The 18,108-nt window shown below is 49.0% G+C and overlaps 1 protein-coding gene across 1 annotated transcript in view; it reads right to left on the bottom strand.

Annotated features, from left to right (window-relative positions):
• Nucleotides 1–14,045, bottom strand: part of hs6st1a (heparan sulfate 6-O-sulfotransferase 1a) — a 30,467-nt gene extending 16,422 nt beyond the window's left edge. Inside the window, exon 1 of the mRNA XM_084675256.1 lies at nt 13,253–14,045. Coding sequence (XP_084531382.1) covers nt 13,253–13,773 — 521 coding nt within the window. The 5' untranslated portion in view covers nt 13,774–14,045. The remainder of the gene's footprint in view (nt 1–13,252) is intronic.
• Between the last annotated feature and the right edge of the window lie 4,063 nt (nt 14,046–18,108).

Here is an 18,108-nt window from a genome sequence, read left to right as displayed (position 1 = left end):
TCATTGTTGGTCAGCTGAGATAGGGAGTCTTGCTGAGTGACTGTCCTCTCTACCAGAGAGATGGACAGAGAGAGAGTCTGGTCTGGTCTGGTCTGATCCGGTCCAACTCTATGAGAGTGGGTCAAGGAGACCCCTGCTGGACCTTAACCCCCGTCAGCATGGCTCCACAGGGGAAGGATTACAGTGCGACACGGGGGGAAGGATTAAAGCGTGACATACAGAGAGCAGGAGCTGAAATCTGCCAAGTGGCAGGAATCTTCTGCTTCGAGTCTTAGCGGCTGAGAGCTGATCAGTCTGGCGGACACACACACACACACACACACACTCAACAGATGCCAGGGTTTAACCTCCTCTCAACAGTCATCCATCTGGAGGAAGAAGAGAGTTTGAAACGTCACTGTGACGCCGTCCACAGACGCAGGCGGCCGCGCTCTCCTCCCCTGGTGGGCCGACCCGGCCAGCACCGCTCTCCGTGTGGAACCTTCCGGAACTTCTGCCACTGCAGCCCTGCCTCCGGGCTCACAGCCTCTCCATGTCATGGAAAGCACGACCACTCAAATAGCCACTTGGGATGGGGGGGAAGGGGGTTGCCCTTGGATACCAGCTGTCACACACACGCGGACACACAAATAGCGGTGACGGCACTCCGCGTGAGAGATATAGGGAGGGGGGGAAAAGCGGGAAAAACATGTCGTGAGCCGCAATTCATGATGGAGGGAGACAGCGACGAGGAGGAAGTGAAAGAGTGACAGAGGGAGTGACAGACAGAGCGAGAGATAGAGAGAGAGAATGCCCTGCCCTGTGCCCTCACTGCTGATGAGGTCCAGCTGTCAACAAGCCCTCATATTCTCCCTCCTTCACTGCCAGTCTCCATCTGTCCGTCACAGAACACGTCAGACGCACCCTTTCACTGCCGGCTCCATCAGTGCTGCTCCTTCCGCTTTCCAGTCCCGTCTACCAGAGGCGGCTCCTGAGTCGCCAGGAGCTGCTGGAAATAGGGCAGCTGTCCTACATAGTCTACGCTGGATAGTAAACAGACCACAGAGCTCCATACACACGTACATGCTAACACTCTCTTCACAGTCAAAATGAAGTCCAGAGGGACTGGTGTTCGGAAAATTAAAAACATACTCTTGCCCAGAAAACGGGTCACACCAGCTTTAAGGCTACACTTGCGTTCTGCTACTGACTGTGTTAGTGTGTGTGTGTGTGTGTGTGTGTGTGTGAACCCTGGGTCTTCCTATTGTCCTTTTTCTCTCAAACTAAAAGGAGACGGGGTCTTTGTTAAATTAGCAGGTTTCATTCCATCAATGTTCATCATTATTTCATGACCTGCTGAATATTTCATGGGTTTGGTGAGTGCGCGTGTCTGCGTGATAAAGAGGAGTGTGTTTGTGTGTGTGTGTGTGTGACAGGACATTAAGTATTAACTGAGCTGTGGGGCTCAAAGATGAACGTCGCGGTCATCCAGTATCCCAGCATGCTCTAGTGCTCTCCGTCTCGCCTTTCCAGGAAAGGAGCCTCGGGAGCTGTCAGACGCGCTGTTAAATGTGCATACAAGTGTGTGTGTGTGTGTGTGCGTGCGTGTGTGTGGAGGGGGTTGAGGGGTAGGACGGGGGCGTAGGAGATGCAAAACCCAGTAGAGTAAATAATGCTGTTTGAGATCCACTCCTTAGGCACACTGAAACACATGCGCACACACAAGCCCACTATAGGGACTGTGTCTTTGTGTTTCATGTCCAAGACTGCCCCCCCCCCCGCGCGCGACGCTTCTTCAAGAACAAAGACGTGAAAAAGGGACACAAAAGAAAAAAAAAGAAGGGAAATTTGCACCAAGGATTTTTTTTCTCCACTTTCTGTTCTTCGTCTGCCTACTTTACTCTCTCTATCTGGGTCACATCTTCCAGCAGTCTCCCTCCAGCTCCGTAATGTGCAGACAGACAGACAGTTATCTGAGGTGAAGACTGCCCTCCCTTAACTCTCTCTTTCCATCATTTACAATATATAGATTCTCCTTCCTTTTGGCGTCTCCGAGGACACAAGTCGCCGTCACTACTGCCAGCTCCGCTGCCCTCCCTTGGGTCTGCCTCGGCCTGTGCACCCACACACACACACACACACTATGAAGATGGAGCACACGCATGAGAAAGGGGGAAGGTGCTGAGCTGAACAAGGGAAGACTGTAAACCAGGAGACCACTCAGGGGGGAACAGAGAGAGAACGAGGGGATGAAAAAGAAAAACTGATTTGGAGAAAGCAGACGGTCGACGCGCGTGCACACTCACACTCACTTACACACACACACACGACGAGGGGCTTGTACAGGTGCTGCTTCTCAGCCCTGCCACACTGCAAGCCAGAGATAAGGGATGGCGGAGAGGAAACAAAAGAACAAGGAAGGAGGTGATGGAGAGAAGCGCTCTGCAGGCAGGAGAGATCACAGGAGACAGCTTTGGGACGACAGCATCCTGCAGTCGACACACACGATTCTGTGTGCACGGAAGGAAGGAAGACCAACACCAAATCCCTTCTGAGGTACCACAAATATCCCAATGGGGGAACTACTCGCAGGATGTGTTAAGCTCACACACACACACAAATAAACAATAGGTAAACACACGCTACACCATGTGTACACACACACAGAGAACAATAAGCAAGCAGGCAAACACACACACACTACAGCTTGCACACACACACACAAACACACACATACCAAGAGACCTTCAAAGGTGAGTTAACGTTTAACTTTCTAAGTGGGTAAACAAGGGCTGAGATTGTGTGTGTGTGTGCGTGTGTGTGAAAAAGGGTGAGATAGAGATGTGTCTAGTTGGTTGAGTGTGTGTGTGTCAGAGAGGGAGAAAAGGTGTGGGGGTGGGGCGAACAAGCAAAGGTTAGAGTGTGGAGAAGACAAGCTGCTCTGGGCACTCAGTGACCAGGCCTCAAGGACACCACATGTTTGATCAACAATGCTAAAAAGCCCTGTGCCAACACACACACACACACAGCATGCATGCGACAGGTCAACTCTCAAGGTCTTACCTGTTCCAGAGACGCACGGAGGATTCCACGAAGAGAGGAGACAAAGAGAAGACACAGTGGATGAGTACAGTGCAGAACATAGTCACACAGCAAACATGACACCGCTCTTAACGAGATGGCCCAGGCCTTAAAGCTCTGAGGGCCTTCTGAGGAGGACGTGTGGAAATGTGACACACACGCACGCGTGCGCGCGCACGCCAGACACACACACACAGCTAGGTTTCTGAGAGGCAGAAGTAGGGGAGTTATTCTGAGCTCCTTTTGTCTTCTTCCAGATCCGTCTCCCCTGGTAGAGCCCAATCTTCAGAACACACGCCAATACACACACAGACAGGCCCGCTCGCTCGCACACACACACACGTGCGCACATATATGCTCACTCGCACACGCACAACAGATGGAGAGTGAGGGAGATGGAGAGAGAGGAAGAATGGGACCCGAGACAAAGAGAGTGTGAGAACAGAGAGAGACGGAGAGAGAGAGAGAGAGAGAGAGAGAGAGAGAGAGAGAGAGAGAGAGAGACGGAGAGAGAGAGAGAGAGAGAGAGAGAGAGAGAGAGAGAGAGAGAGAGAGAGAGAGAGAGAGAGAGAGAGAGAGAGAGAGAGAGAGAGAGAGAGAGAGAGAGAGAGACAGAGAGAGAGAGAGAGAGAGAGAGAGAGAGAAAGAGAGAGAGAGAGAGAGAGAGAGAGAGAGAGCAAGAGCCAGAAAGGGTGCAAAAGAGGAAGCAGGGCTATCAGTGTTAAAAGATATCCATCTCACGGAGGAGAGAGGAGAGAGAAAGAGAGAGAGGAGCGATACCATCTCATTCCGCTGGGACAACATCCCATTCCAGCTGTCCTTAACAGCCAGCTTTGTATGTCTGTGTGTGTGTTGGCCTGCAGGTGTGTGCCTGTGAGAGTGCACGTGTGTGTGCGTGCGTGTGCGTCTGGGTGTGACTCAATCAAGAGGACACACAAAAAGAGCGCCATATCTTGTGTGTGCGTGTCTGTGCGTGAAAGGTAACAAATGAGATGATTCAATCCAAGCACATGCACACACACACACGTTTGGATGCATAACAAGTCCCCAGACAGACATAAGAGACCAGGGATACATCTTCCTCATTCCATCCAAATTAGACAGCTGGGGGATTTGTGTGTGTGTGTGAAGGGAGGAGGGGTGTTAAATAATAATTGGAGGAAAGTTGTAATGGACTCCAAACAGCCACTCTACGCTACGCTTCACCAGGGAAGAGCGTCAGTGACCTTTTCACCCCGAGACACACACACACACACACACACACACGTCCAAAAGGGTTGACCTCTTTATGCCGATTAACATTCCATTGGGGGTGGGGGACGAGATGACAAGACATTCCTCTCCAAGGAACTCTCACCTCCATCCTCTCTCTTGCGCTCTCTCCCTCTCCCTCTACCCCTCCTTCCTCTCCTGCTGTTCTTCCGACCCGACCCTCCTTTCACTGTTTTCGTCCCACTCCCCCCCCCCCCCACCCCCACCACTCCCCCTATCCCTCTCTTCCATGGTGAGTTTCTCTGCCGTGTGGAGACAGGGGTCTGGGCATGCTCAAACACGCGGGGAGCTAAACTGGCCTGCCATCAGCATCAGTGACTCAACACAAAAGGATTGGGGAAACGACACACATTCCCTCATCCTGTCTTCCAACAATCTCACAAACTCATAATTACACACACAGGCAGCTGCTTCGTGTTCGGTTTCTGTGCTTTTAGGAAAGGTTCAGGAACGAACCTGGGAACTACATTACATTTAGTCATTTAGCAGACGCTCTTATCCAGAGCGACTTACAGTAAGTACAGGGACAATCCCCCCGAGGCAAGTAGGGTGAAGTGCCTTGCCCAACGACATCAAGTCATTTTTGCACGGTCGGAAATCGAACCAGCAACCTTCTGATTACGAGCCCGATTCTTTAACTGCTCAGCCACCTGACTCCTCAGAAAAAACACAGCCTGGAGGAGCATCCTGCCAGCCAGTAGCAAGTCTCACAGGAGCAGCTTGATTTCCGACAGATTCCACCCAAAACCATGTTTGAATATTTCGGGAAAAGGTGTTCCATTAATCTCTCGACACCTCAACTCTGTGAAAAGGATGTGTGAAAGGGGGGCCTTGAGCACCTGCTACCTTACCCAGAAAGTTCCTAACAAGAAAAAAAAAAGGAGGTAGGTGAGTGTGTGAGTTTGTGTGAGAGAGAGTGTGGGTGTACTGCCAGCTTCTACAGGTATGAATCCAAACCTTTTCTCTTGTCATGATTGACAGCAGCAGCTTGGAGACTTCAGATTCTCCTGGCAGCAGGGTGGGAAGGTGAACATGTGCACACACACACACACACACACACTCTCTCTTCCACCAGGATAACAAAAGACATCACAAAATGCACAGTCACACCCTAAGCCAAACTGCACACGGGCATGTTCAGGCCGTGTCGGGAGTTCCAGTTGGTACTGGTCTCGAGGCTGAACAAAGGAGGAGGACAGTGAAGGGAGGGTTAACGGAGGACAACAAAAGAAAGACGACAGGAGGAGCAGAGGGTGAGGGGGGGGTCAGGTGACGCGCACGCTGCCGGGGGGGTGTCTTCAGAAGACACTCACTGCAGACACAAATCATCAAATGACAGACTGTGTCCAACTGCTGATGTTGTGTGCATTGGGGAGGGGGAAGGGGGCAATACTTATTGACCATAAAGCTAGCTTCCAAACCACCACAGGAATGGAAGGGGGGAAGGAAGAGGGGGGGAGGGGATGACCATGAGTGAAGGACATGTCAAAAAGATAGCGATCAAGAACTGGGAATTGGAGGAGGACGAACACACACACACACACACACACACACACGGATTCAGACACACAAAAGCACACCAGCACAGATGCAGAAAGTGCACACACGCACAGAAACAGACACACACACACACATACGCACCAGGTGCAGTGAAGGATTAGTCTGAATGAACAGGCCTCAACACCCCTTTGTGCCCGTCTGATGAAGAAAGACGACAGAGGGGGGGAAACAAGGGAAGGAGGGGAGAAAAGGGAAAGTCAGAGGAAGAGAAATAAGGGAGAAGGGGAGGCTAGAGAGGAGAGGATTGCACGCAACTCCCCACACTGAACATGGTAAACAGGAATGTGTCAATGTGTGTGTGTGTGTGTGTACGCACAGTAGGAGTGTGTCCGCCCTGCTTTGTCACTCTCAGAGGTCCCCCGCGGTCAAGAGCGGATCCTCTTTCTCTCGAACCCTCCCTCTTTTCATGCACTCTTCCCCTCTTTCTTTACACACTCTCCTCCTTTTCTCCTCCCTCTCTTTTAGCGGAGGGCTGAATAGGCCCTCTCTGATGACTGACTGATGAATGAAGTGGCTCTTTGAAGCCAAGAGTCAGAGCAGGGTTGGTCGAGCATGAAGAGACTTGGGACAAAAAAGTGAAAGAGAAAAGATGGCGGTGGGGGGGGGGGGGGGGGGTGGAAATGTCAGGGAGAGAGAGACAGTCAGCGAGAAAAATGGAGATAGAGAGAAAAAGATGGAAATTGAGAAAGAGCACGAGAGAGAGAGAGAGACAGAGAGAGAGAGACAGAGAGAGAGAGACAGAGAGAGAGAGAGAGAGAGAGAGAGAGAGAAAAAGAGACATACAATGCCACACAACAGCCAGGCATGGGCCACACAATAAAATATCAAGTTGACAGCCTTCACACATAAACACAAACACACACACACCTTGCCGCGCTTGGCTGACTGCATTTGCATCGGGAGCAAATTCGCGAAAGAAGCAACGCCATGGCAGAGGAAGTCCTGGAGGGCACGACACGGTGACATCAGCAGAGCTCAGCCAAGCTAGACAGTGTCTCGCAGCGCTGTCATGCTTTCCATCTCACCTCATCTCAAGTGACGTGACAGGGGAACAACAGGACTGGTACCTGGTGAGTCGCACCTGCGCTAGGACGTTGGATGCCATTTGGCCGAGGCGCCGGGTGAGGCGACAACAATGCCCTTATCCCTGCTACTAAATAGGAAGCAGCCATTGAGGGTGTGAGTATGTGCCCTGCCTGTCTGTCTGTGTGTGTGTGTGTGTGTGTGTGCACGCGCACGCACTTATCTCCAGCCCAGATCAGATCGCTGGCAGACAGAAGCACTTCCTCCTGAGGCATCACTTCCCCCATTTACAGGAAGCTGGAAAGTGAAAAGGCCTAGAATAAATATGAAACTTCTAAAGAGGGACAGAGGATAACACAGTTATAGAAAAGAGAGAGAGAGAGTGTGACAGAGTGAAAGAGCGAGAGTGATAGAAAAAGAGGAAAGGGTGGGCGGGGTGCTGAATGGAGTCAGATGAAGCAAACGGTAGAGAGAATCAGAAGCAGTGCCTAAGCGGGGGGAGGGGGGAGAGAGAGAGAGAGAGAGAGAGAGAGAGAGAGAGAGAGAGAGAGAGAGAGAGAGAGAGAGAGAGAGATGAATAGGGAGATAGAACGAGGGGTCGAGAAAACCAGGATTGTTGTCCATCCTCTGTTCAAGTTTTATAGAAATCAATACTGCAACGGGATATGTTCAGATATAGAAAACAGAGAGGGGTGTGTGTGCGTGCGTGCGTGCGTGTGTAGGCCTAACCTCTAGTGACAGAAGTCTTCTGGAGTGTTTAATAGTGGTAACAGAGAACAGCAGCAACCTAGTGGGATATAGCTAAAAGAAACGTACCCCCCAGACATGGGTGTCCTGATTGCAATGGACAGGCATGCGCACGCACACGTTAAGAGTGTGTTAGATGTCATTCTAACCTTAATAGTAACACAACATTGTCCTGCAGCCTCCAGCAACCAGACATGCAGAGGAAAACTCTTCACAACTTTCCTGTTCTTTGTTTTTCACTTTACTAGAAATCCCACTGTGAAAGTCTACTGTTGAAACACCCTCTCCCACATACACACACACATCCCTGACTGAGCACAAACAAATACAGAGACAGTGTGAGGGGAGTCTTAGGGAGGGTATGAGAGAGAGACATAGACAGAGACAGAGAGAGAGTGGTAAAGGGAAACAGAGAATGTGTGTGTGTGTGTGTGTGGGGGGGGGGGGGACAGAACGACTACACTTTTGTTCCTCCCTCTTTGGGGTTCAGTAAAAAACACAAAAAAAACTGGTTGTGAGAAGCAGACAGTCCCAATCAGTGAAAGTCCTCCCCTTGATTCAAAAGGAGCATTCTGGGATTAGCATTTTTCCCACAATTCAATTAGCACGCCTGTCAGAAACTCTGGTGAGTTCACATGCCTCTCTCAGTATCAGCATCCTACCCACGCACACACTCCCAATAACTCTCATTGAATATGATTGATTATTCATAAAAACAAATCCAAAAAAGAGCCTTTTGGGATGCCAGACCACAGGAAGCTACAAGGCCACATCCTGTCTGCCGATGACAGACAGTACACTGCGCTTAATGGAAAGAGAAAATAAGATTCCCCAGGGAGCTCTCTCTCTCTCTTTTTATCTCTGTCCTCAATAGCTTACAGACAGACAGACAGAGGCATAGATGTATAGACAGAGGTTGTAGAAAAGAACCAGTGTCAGAATGGCCCAGGGGGAAAGAAGTACTATTGCTAACGCAACACTAATTAATGGTCTCTAATCCTGTTCTCATGGCTAGCATAGCGTAGCATTCCGCAGCGCCGCTCATTAACAACCATAGAAATGCTCGCTAATCATTCACTGCGGGGGTAATGCTAAGCTAATGCTAACGCTGGGTCAATCAATAGGCGGTAATCTTGTCTGTAGAGCCGCTCTAGCGTAGCCGTAGCGCAGCTCATTACCATCCATTGCAATGCCCGCTAATCATTTATTGCACGGCTATCGGTCCTCCAAGCATTTTGATCGGATGATGTTTGACAGCTAACTGACAACGTTAGCGCAGGACAGGGAGAAAGAAACAGTCTGACTCGCTATTATTTCCAGTCAAATGTTTTGGACTTCCCACTGTGGTCTCATTTCACTTCAAGGAAGAACTACAATTGATCCAATGTATTCATTTATTTTCTACCTTCCTGTTCCACTCCTTTTTATTCTTTTGAACTGAGCATGGTTTCCATCCAATTACACCTGATCTATCGATGTCATATAATGGTTGTCCAGCAATCAACCGCTCCAGCTCATCTACAATCAATTATCATTAAGCACGTCTGGACCACCATGCATCTCAAATCTCTGCAGTGGCTCTCTACCCTTGAACCCTTTCCTTTCGCGTACTCTACGTTGACAATATGGTGGGCTGTATGAGTCTGGCAAAGTTCTGGTCACCTTTGTCAAGGTTTCTGTTGGGTAAAAGAACAGTAGCGTTGATGAACAAGACTAGGATGACTTCTCACAGTATTGATATGCCCCCCCCCCCCCCCCCCCAGCTAGCTCCATCTGGTCTGTGAATGGAGTGAAGGCTGTGTGAGAGCTGTCAGGACCCTCGTCAAGCTGTCGTCATCTGACTAGGTCAGACACCCTTACGCCTGACCTCTTCAACTTCAAGCATGCGTGTGTGTGTGTGTGTTGGGACTAACAATATTCTCACTTCCGAACTATGAACAGAGGGAGAGAGCGAGCATAAACAGCCAGAGAAAAAAAAGAAGAGAGACAATGAGAGAGAGAGAGAGAGAGAGAGAGAGAGAGAGAGAGATAGAGAGAGCGCTGTGCTTTCCAGTTCTGCTCCATATGTGGAAGGGTTTGACAGAGGCAGAAAGTAAAGGAGAGGGATGTGGAATGTCCTGATTGGGAATGCTGGAATGTGGTGCGGGGGGGTGGGGTGGGGGGTGGGGAGACAGGTTCCAGGATGAGGACATAACCGGCTTTGGAGAGCCAAGCCGCCAGCGTTTAATTCCAGCTAATCTGATTGGATTAACACACGACGACCTGGCCGGCTACACACTATGCAGGCGCGCACACAGACACGCAGACTCTAACGCACACTTGCATGCACATACACACACACACTGAGTAACATTTGCAGCAGTGACTGGAAAAGTTGCAGTCTTTATAGTGTCCCTGGCTGATGGCGCCACACGTACAAGCGCCTGCCTACACACACACACACACACACACACAATGTAGATGCGAATTGTGATGTGAATCTGAAACAGCCCTATTGAAAGAAGAGTAATGCCCTGACCCTGACAACCGTGCTAATTGTGGACTCCCCTTCCCCAGCTATGAAACTAAACGTTTCACCCCACCATCCCTTCAATCATGTCCTTCTCTCCCCCACTACGGCTCCCCCACACCCCACCATCCTCGCCCTCCCTTTCACCCCTCCCCACTCATCCTCCCTCCTCCCCTTCACTCATCCTCCCATCGTCATCCTCCTCCTCCCCACTCATCCTCCTCCTCCCCTTCACCCCCCCAGTCATCCTCCTATCCTCCTCCCCCCCCACTCATCCTCCTCCTCCTCCCCCCCACTCATCCTCCCATCCTCCTCCTTCCCACTCATCCTCCCTCCTCCCCCCCAGTCATCCTTGGCCCTGCCTCTCCTCTTCTCTCCCCCGCCCAACCTTCATCTCCCGGCCTCGTCTTTGCCCTCATCCTCCATCCCCTCCTCCCTTCCGTCCCCTCACTCATATATGTAATCATTCATTAGAACGAAGGCAGTTGTCCATTAGGCAAAGCAGCCATTTTGGAAATTGCAGCAAATCTTCCATGAAAAGACATTTCCTCTAATGCAGTAGTCACGCTCGGAGGGAAAGAGAGAGATGGAGAGAGGGAAAGGAAGAGAGCGGTTTGGAGGGGGGGGGGTTCCGCCTGTGGCCACAACGCCACCAAGTGGAAAGCAAGCCTGCTGTTTGATTAGAGAACAACACCATCACAGAGGGAAGCAGGGGGGGGGGGGGTGAGGGAGAGTTTAGAGATGGGAGGAGGCGGGGGACAAGAGACAGAGATGAGAGAGGGCTGAGATCCAGGCGCTAAAATGAGCCCCACCACTTCACTCAGCTCTTACCAAGATGACATAGACACAGGGCTTAAACACATGAACATGCACAACAGATGGTTTCCCCTTCTGAAAGCTAATAGGAGGAAAGTGATATGCATCTTCTTAACCAATTAGAGGCTCACAGCAATGGCCTGGCGTTTGGGGGCAGGCCTGCCTCTCAGCCGGGGACCAGCGAGAAGCATTTAAACTGATCTGAGAACTGTAGTCACTGAAGATGACAGCGGCGCGTGAAGAGCCTGGGCCGTGCGCGGACTCAAAGAAGCATCACTATTCTGGCGCTGTAGACATGTCACTGTCTCACCATCTCTCTCTCCTCGCTCACATTTAACGCATGGCCCTGAGTTCTGACGGCTCTTTAAACCAGCAAAACCATCCCTTTCATCATCTTCTCTTACATATTCCCACCCTCACTCTCTCTCCCTTTTAAGATATTACTTTTTCCGACCACAGCAATGACTAATGTCTCCCTGCTAGCCCTGCCACTCAGCAAGGGAGAGATCTCTTAAGACTATTCTCACTCCTTCTCCCTCTAGACAGATCTCCTCCCTCACTTGAAACCATCCATAACTCTGGATCAAACCGCTTGCCACTGCGTCGCTCTGTGGCGTCACGCTTCTCCCAATCCCATCTCCTCTTCTCGACCGGTTCTCTCTCCATCTCCATCTCCATCTCCCTTTCTCTCCCCCTCCCTCTCTCTGTCTCTCTCCCCTCAGCCACGACAGATGTGCGCTACTAGACCATCACCACCACGCCTGCACTCAGCGATGAGATCTCCTTCCTTGCCGCCGTGTAAACACAGCACATCCTTCTCCTTCTTCATCTTCTTCTCCCACACGAGCACTTCTCTCCGCCGCAAGACCTGTGTCTGACCGCCTCGCCGCAACAACACCCCCCCCGCCACCCCCCGCCCTCATTCACACCTCGAGGCGTCAAGCCTGTGGTTTGTCTTGCTCCCGGGGCAGGGTGTGCCGGGTGATGAAGTCTTCCCTGCTTGCGTCAGACCTCAGTGATAACACACTCAAGTGCGTGTAGATTTTAAGATGGTGCGCGGGATTCAATTATTTTATAGTTCTTGGTAGTTTTTTTTTCTTCTCTCTCTCTAGTATTTGCCGTGTGCTGCTGTCAATACAATTTCCCCCCTCAGGGATCAATTAAGTTCTTCTCTATAGGTTTCAGTTTTTCATGTGTGTCTCTAATATACACACACACAGTGCGCACACACTGTGCGTCTGTGTGTGTGTAAACGGCTGCAAGCCCATCCTTGCAGTCTCCCCAGTGTGATTAGGTTAGACCCCTCTGACCAGACTGACCACAGGGAATGGGGCTCACGCCAGTACTGAAAAGACTGCTGCTGCTCTGGCTGTCTGTCACTGTGTGTGTTTTATAGCGAGAACGTGTATGTGTGTAAGAGAACCTCTGTGTCTGAGAGAATGCTTGTGTGAGAAAATGTGTGTGTGATAGAGTGGGAATGTGAGAGAAAAGAGCGCGTCTGTGTGTGTGTGTGTCTTTGCCCGTGTGTGTGTGTCTGTGTATGTGCATCTCAGCGGTAATAATCACCCGGATTAAAGCGGAGCCAAACCCCTGCGGGGTCTCTCTTCCCCTGGCCTGGGCTAGACCTCTGCCCCCCCCCCCCTCCCTCCCCAATCCTCTCTGGAGAGGGGCAGCTCTCGGATCTTCCAGGGGGGTGGGGGGTCTTCTCCGGCTGAACTGGCTGGCAAGCTGGGAACCTGACCTGATGTCTTTCCACTGTGGCAGTTTCAATTCAGGCCCAGCAATCAGCACCTTCCCTGGGACAGGGGGAGGGGGGGGCTGACGGCTCTACGCTGTGCTGGGAGGTTAGCTACGTCTACTGGGCCTTCATTTCCCTAAAGTTATCATGGCCCCGTTAATCAACAATTGTGGGCTGTCCGTCTGTCTTAAGTGCAGTGTTGTTTTAATGAGAATAGAAGCCACCCCTTCTAACAGTGAGCCATCAAGGGCTGAATATGAGACAGACTTTCTTAAGAGGCCATTTTCAACTAAAACTATTGTTCCATTTAGCCACAAGTCCCTCCCCAGTCTTCAAAATATGCATCAACTTCAACCCTCGCTAAATAACAAGCAACAGTCCAGGCGCCTAACAAAGTGTATACTGAAATGAAGCTTTTCGTGTTAAGTGATTCTGATTAGGGGAGGTTTTTCTTTATAACCTTTACAAAATAAAGTAGGCAACAGGGCAAGAATAAGCCCCTGGCCGCATGAAAGATGTCTAGTTACCTTAGATTTTTTAGCTTGTTTTCCTTCTTGTTGAGAACCCCTGGTACACAGTTTGTTAGCTCTGTCCAGTCTGCGTGCAAGCCACAACTCCAGCCCGTGGAGAACCGAGAGAAGAGCCAGGTCTCTTTGCGGTTGGGCCGGTAACAGGTACACTTTTTCTGACCCGGTCTGCAGTCGCAAGGAACCTCAAGACGAACATTCTGGACTAGGTGCCTTCCAAATGTTGTTCCCCCAGTTTTCTGTATGTGTAAAAACACTATCACGTCTTCCCCTTTGATTTCGAAATCAACCGTTCGCTCCAAGTCCCGAACGGGAAAATAGTATTTCTTTACGTAGTGAGGGTCCGGGGTCGGGAAGATGTCCCCCTCGTCTTCCTCCGTGAAATAACCGTGCGGGGAGCCAAAATTAATCACACCCGGAGCAACGTACTGATAAAGAATCAGCATAAAACATACAGAGCCTACAACGATCAACAAAAATTTGCTGCTCCTCTCAACCATGGTCCTTCCAGTGCGGTTCATACGCTACCATTTCCCTGTGAAGCGAATAGAGGGGTGTAGAACGCTACGCTTCATTCTCGTTCTCCCTACGCGAGCGAAACAAAACGCAATCATAGCATTGCGCAAGTAAAGCAACGATATCGAAACATCGTAACTGTAATCGTTCTACAGGAAAAGATACACTGTGACTACTGAAATCCACAGCACGACTCTACATTTACTTTCGCTCCCGTATTCTCGCGTCTGTTAGTCTCCCCTGCATTACCATGGGGCTATGTACCCAGGATGCAGAGCGAAACCTACCTTTTTCTGCACAACACACATACCCATTTCTCTCTCTCTCTCTCTCTCTCTCTCTCTCTCTCTCTCTCTCTCTCTCTCTCTCTCTCTCTCTCTCTCTCTCTCTCTCTCTCTCTCTCTCTCTCTCTCTCTCTCTCTCTCTCTCTCTCTCTCTCTCTCTCTCTCTCCCTCTCTCTATACACGCACCCACAACCTTACTTAATTAAAATCTTGTGGATGACAACTGACATGTATGAATTATGAATCATATCACAAGTCGGACATAACACTGACATTGATTTACTAACATCAGAATGTCAAGAACAAATTGCAAAGTACCCCTGAACTAAAAAGGACAAATGTGGACTACCATACATGACTAGGCCGACGTTTCTTTTAGCCTTGTGAAGGAACAGCAATTATTTTCCTACTTGTAGGCTACTTGACCAGCCTTTATTTTCATATTATTGAAAACAACTCTGTAGAAAGTTAGGTCATCTCTGTTTTGCAACCCCAAATATTTGGTACAGATGAAAATATGTTACAAAGAATCCCAAAACAACAATAAAGGTATACTTAACAGAATCAACACCATGTTGAAGTTGGCGTCTCCACAACCTTTATGTTCGCTGTTCTACCGCTAGAAGGCGGCAGTGAGAAACACTATCCCATCGACAAGACAGACTAACAAGTTGTCAGACGCTGCATATTTATGTTTCTCCCACAGGCGTTTACTGTTGAGCATGTTTTGACTAATCTGATCAAATATGGGTGGAGAGACAAGTTTCAAACCCTGTATTTGGAGATAAGATTGTCTTTTGCATTAAATTGACAATGTAGCCTTCTATAGGCTCCCTTGTGTTATTTCAAGGTGAGGCTACGTGCAGAATTTGCAAACATTCAGGAAATGAGTATACGAAAAAGGCAAAGTGATTGTTAACGTTTTAAAAACAGCAATCAAACACATTCAATTTCAATTTGACCGGAGCTGAGGTGCAAAGGACATTGCTGTCAAATATTTGTAGATCATATCCTGACCCCCTAATAAAGATTGCATGATGGTCTGGATATCTAACTACATAGAGGAGCGCCTCAGATTCAGTGTCCTGTCGGGAAAACGTGTTTCTGTACCCACCCCCAAATAAGATTATCTCTGCATGACTTGAATCAAGCAGGGATATCTAAACAGCGTGTGTGAGGGAGTTGGGTGTCAGGCTTAAATAATTCAGAGTTCGAATTTACATGGCCTTTATTTGCAGGGAGGCAGTCTTTGCCTGCCACACTGTTGTTACTCAATCGTATGATTATGACTTGTGCTTCCCTTAGGAATTATGTGGCGTTATGGGTGTGTGTGTGCATTCTTCATTCATTTGTGCTTATGTTGTTGTTGTTGGTGTGAGTGTGTGTGTGTGTGTGTGTGTGTGCGTGCATGGATATGTTCCATCCCAGTGTGCATGATCACTATTACTTAAACAAGATGGATGCCATAGCGTGTCATGCCCTCTGGCTCTGTTATAGAGATATGACAGTCTCTTTATCACCCCAACCAGCTTAGTGGTGGCTTTTGCATAATGATCATGTTCAGATGGATATTTGCCTCTTTTCCCAGAGGCTAGAATATTAGCTTCTGCTTTGACGTCTCGTACAGCCAGTGCATTCATTGTTCTGAGAGCAGCAACAAACCAGAGAGGAAAATTGTCCAACAGTGAACGGCACTGTGAGCGAAAATTCTATCGCACCATCTCAAGAAGTGGAAGTTGAAGGAGACAACTGTCCTTAGTTATGTCCTGTACACAGTGTCTTGATTTGAGCTGGCTCACGTCACAGCCCATGTCTGGTCTGGTCTGGTCTGGTTTGGACTGGTCTGGCCGGGTCAGTCTATCTGTTCATGGTATGCTCAGAATCACCGTCTGTTTGCACTTTAAATTTCATTTAGCCAGAGGCCAGGACAGAATTCCTCAAAACAAAAGAATCAGTGTATTGAATGACATAAACAAGCAGTAGAAAAAAAAATACCCAGAGGAGATGAATAGAAATGCTCATAAAATCCACTGCGGCTGACAACATATGCACATTTGCTAATTGATATGAGACCAAATTATATCCCAACCAATCACACGCTGTTTTTGTTAATAATGTCTGAGATTAATTATCCTCTGACCCTTCAGAGCGTTTCAGACGCAAATATTTTCTTTGGACATGCCCAGAGGGGGGAAGTGCTCACTGTAGAAGAAAAACAAAACTGGGCGCCGTTTATTTCCGACATTCCTGAGTGTTTGTGTTTGTGTGTGTGTGTCTATGTGTGTGTTCAACACCAGACCTGTGTGTGTCTGTCTGTGTGTGTTCTCTAATACCAAAGTTCTGTGTACGTCCCACCTTATATTCACAGGGAACTACCTAGAGCTTTTCTGGTGCCCAAGCCAAGTAAACATGATAGTTTGCAGCCAGCAGAGTTTGAAAAACATGAACCTTAGAGAGCCCCCCCCCCCCCCCCCCGCTTCCCAAACACTGCTCAGCCATCCTAGATGTGGAACCACTCAGCACTGCAAGGTTGTTGTTTTCTCAAGGGAAACCTAACCTTCACACCTTTTTGTTTCTGAGGTCATCTAGTTGTCGGACCTGAAGGTCATCAGGTGTAAAGGGAAGGTGACCATGTGAAGGTTTGTTCACATCATGGCATTGTTGGGTTGACTTATAATTCTGAAATTGCAAGTAACATGTTTATCAAAAGATTCCAATCTTTTTTTTCCCCTGCCTTGCCTTGCGTGTTACGTACAAGCACACACACACACACACACACACACACACACACACACACACACTGCTCGGGGACACACAGCCCAGTTGACATGAGCAGATAGTGAGGCTGAGGGTGTGAAGTGTGTAATCTGCGAGGCAGCATGGCAAGGCAAACGGTTTGGAGCTTGGCTCAGCTACAGCAGCGTACACACCCTCCGGCACTTACCTGTCTCCTCGCTGTCTGTCAATCTGCTCTTTTCTCTCTCTCTATCTCTCTGTTTTTCTGTCTCCATTTCTGTTTCTCCCTCGTCTTTATCTTTCCATCTATCTACATCGGTCTCAATTTCTATCTCTTCTGTTCTCTCTTTCCTCTCTATCGCTTCCTCTCTGTCTTTCCCTCTCTCTCTCTCTCTCTCTCTCTCTCTCTCTCTCTCTCTCTGTCTCTCACTCACTCACTCACTCACTCACTCCTCGCTCTTTCTCTCTCTACCTTCCTCTCTGCCTCTTTTTGTCTGGTTGTTTTTTGTGTTTATCAGCGTGAGCTGGTTAAATCTTCAACACTGTAGGTGTAATGCTGATGCTTGAGTTCAGGGGGCTGCCAGAGTCTTGCTTAGCAATGGAAACTTGGCTTCAATACTGTACCTGTTAGTTCTTTCCTATTTAACCATTACATTGTGAGTCAACAGATATACCTGGCCGCATTGTTCGGGATATTGTGAGTTATACTCATGACGGAAGAAAGAAAAACATTGCATTTGATATCAATTGTCTTTGTCCATGTTTGCCTTGGGAAATGTGCTTGGTACAATGGCAGAGAGCTCAAGTGGCCACAGCTCTGTGTGAATGGAGTGGAACCTGATCAGGCCTCTGCTTGGCTTTGCAGAACACAAGGACAGCCTAATGGAACTCTTGTTTCCACCTATTGTCTCTCTGTAACACCACACCCCACTCCCTCTCTCTTCTTCCTTGCCCTTCTCGTCCCCCTCCCCGTTCTCTAGCCTCCTCTTGCTATGCTTTCTACATATCTTTTTCCTCCATAACCTTCTCTCTCTCTCTCTCTCTCTCTCTCTCTCTCTCTCTCTCTCTCTCTTTCTCTCTCTCTCTCTCTCTCTCTCTCTCTCTCTCTCTCTTTCTCTCTCTCTCACACACACACACACACACACACACATACACCCTCTATCTCTTTGTTTTTATCATTCTCAAACTCTGTAACCTCACACCGAGTAAAACACAGACAAAAGGACTCAAACCTATGCAATTGGAGGATGCACAGTGTGTTGTGTGTGACCTAAACCTCAGTAATTGGAAGCGTGTGGGCGGATGAATTCTGGCACCTCT

This window comes from Hypomesus nipponensis, chromosome 3 (assembly GCF_054491055.1).
Source record: "Hypomesus nipponensis isolate SF chromosome 3, ASM5449105v1, whole genome shotgun sequence".
NCBI lineage: Eukaryota > Metazoa > Chordata > Actinopteri > Osmeriformes > Osmeridae > Hypomesus > Hypomesus nipponensis.
This window is presented reverse-complemented; position numbering and strand designations above follow the sequence as displayed.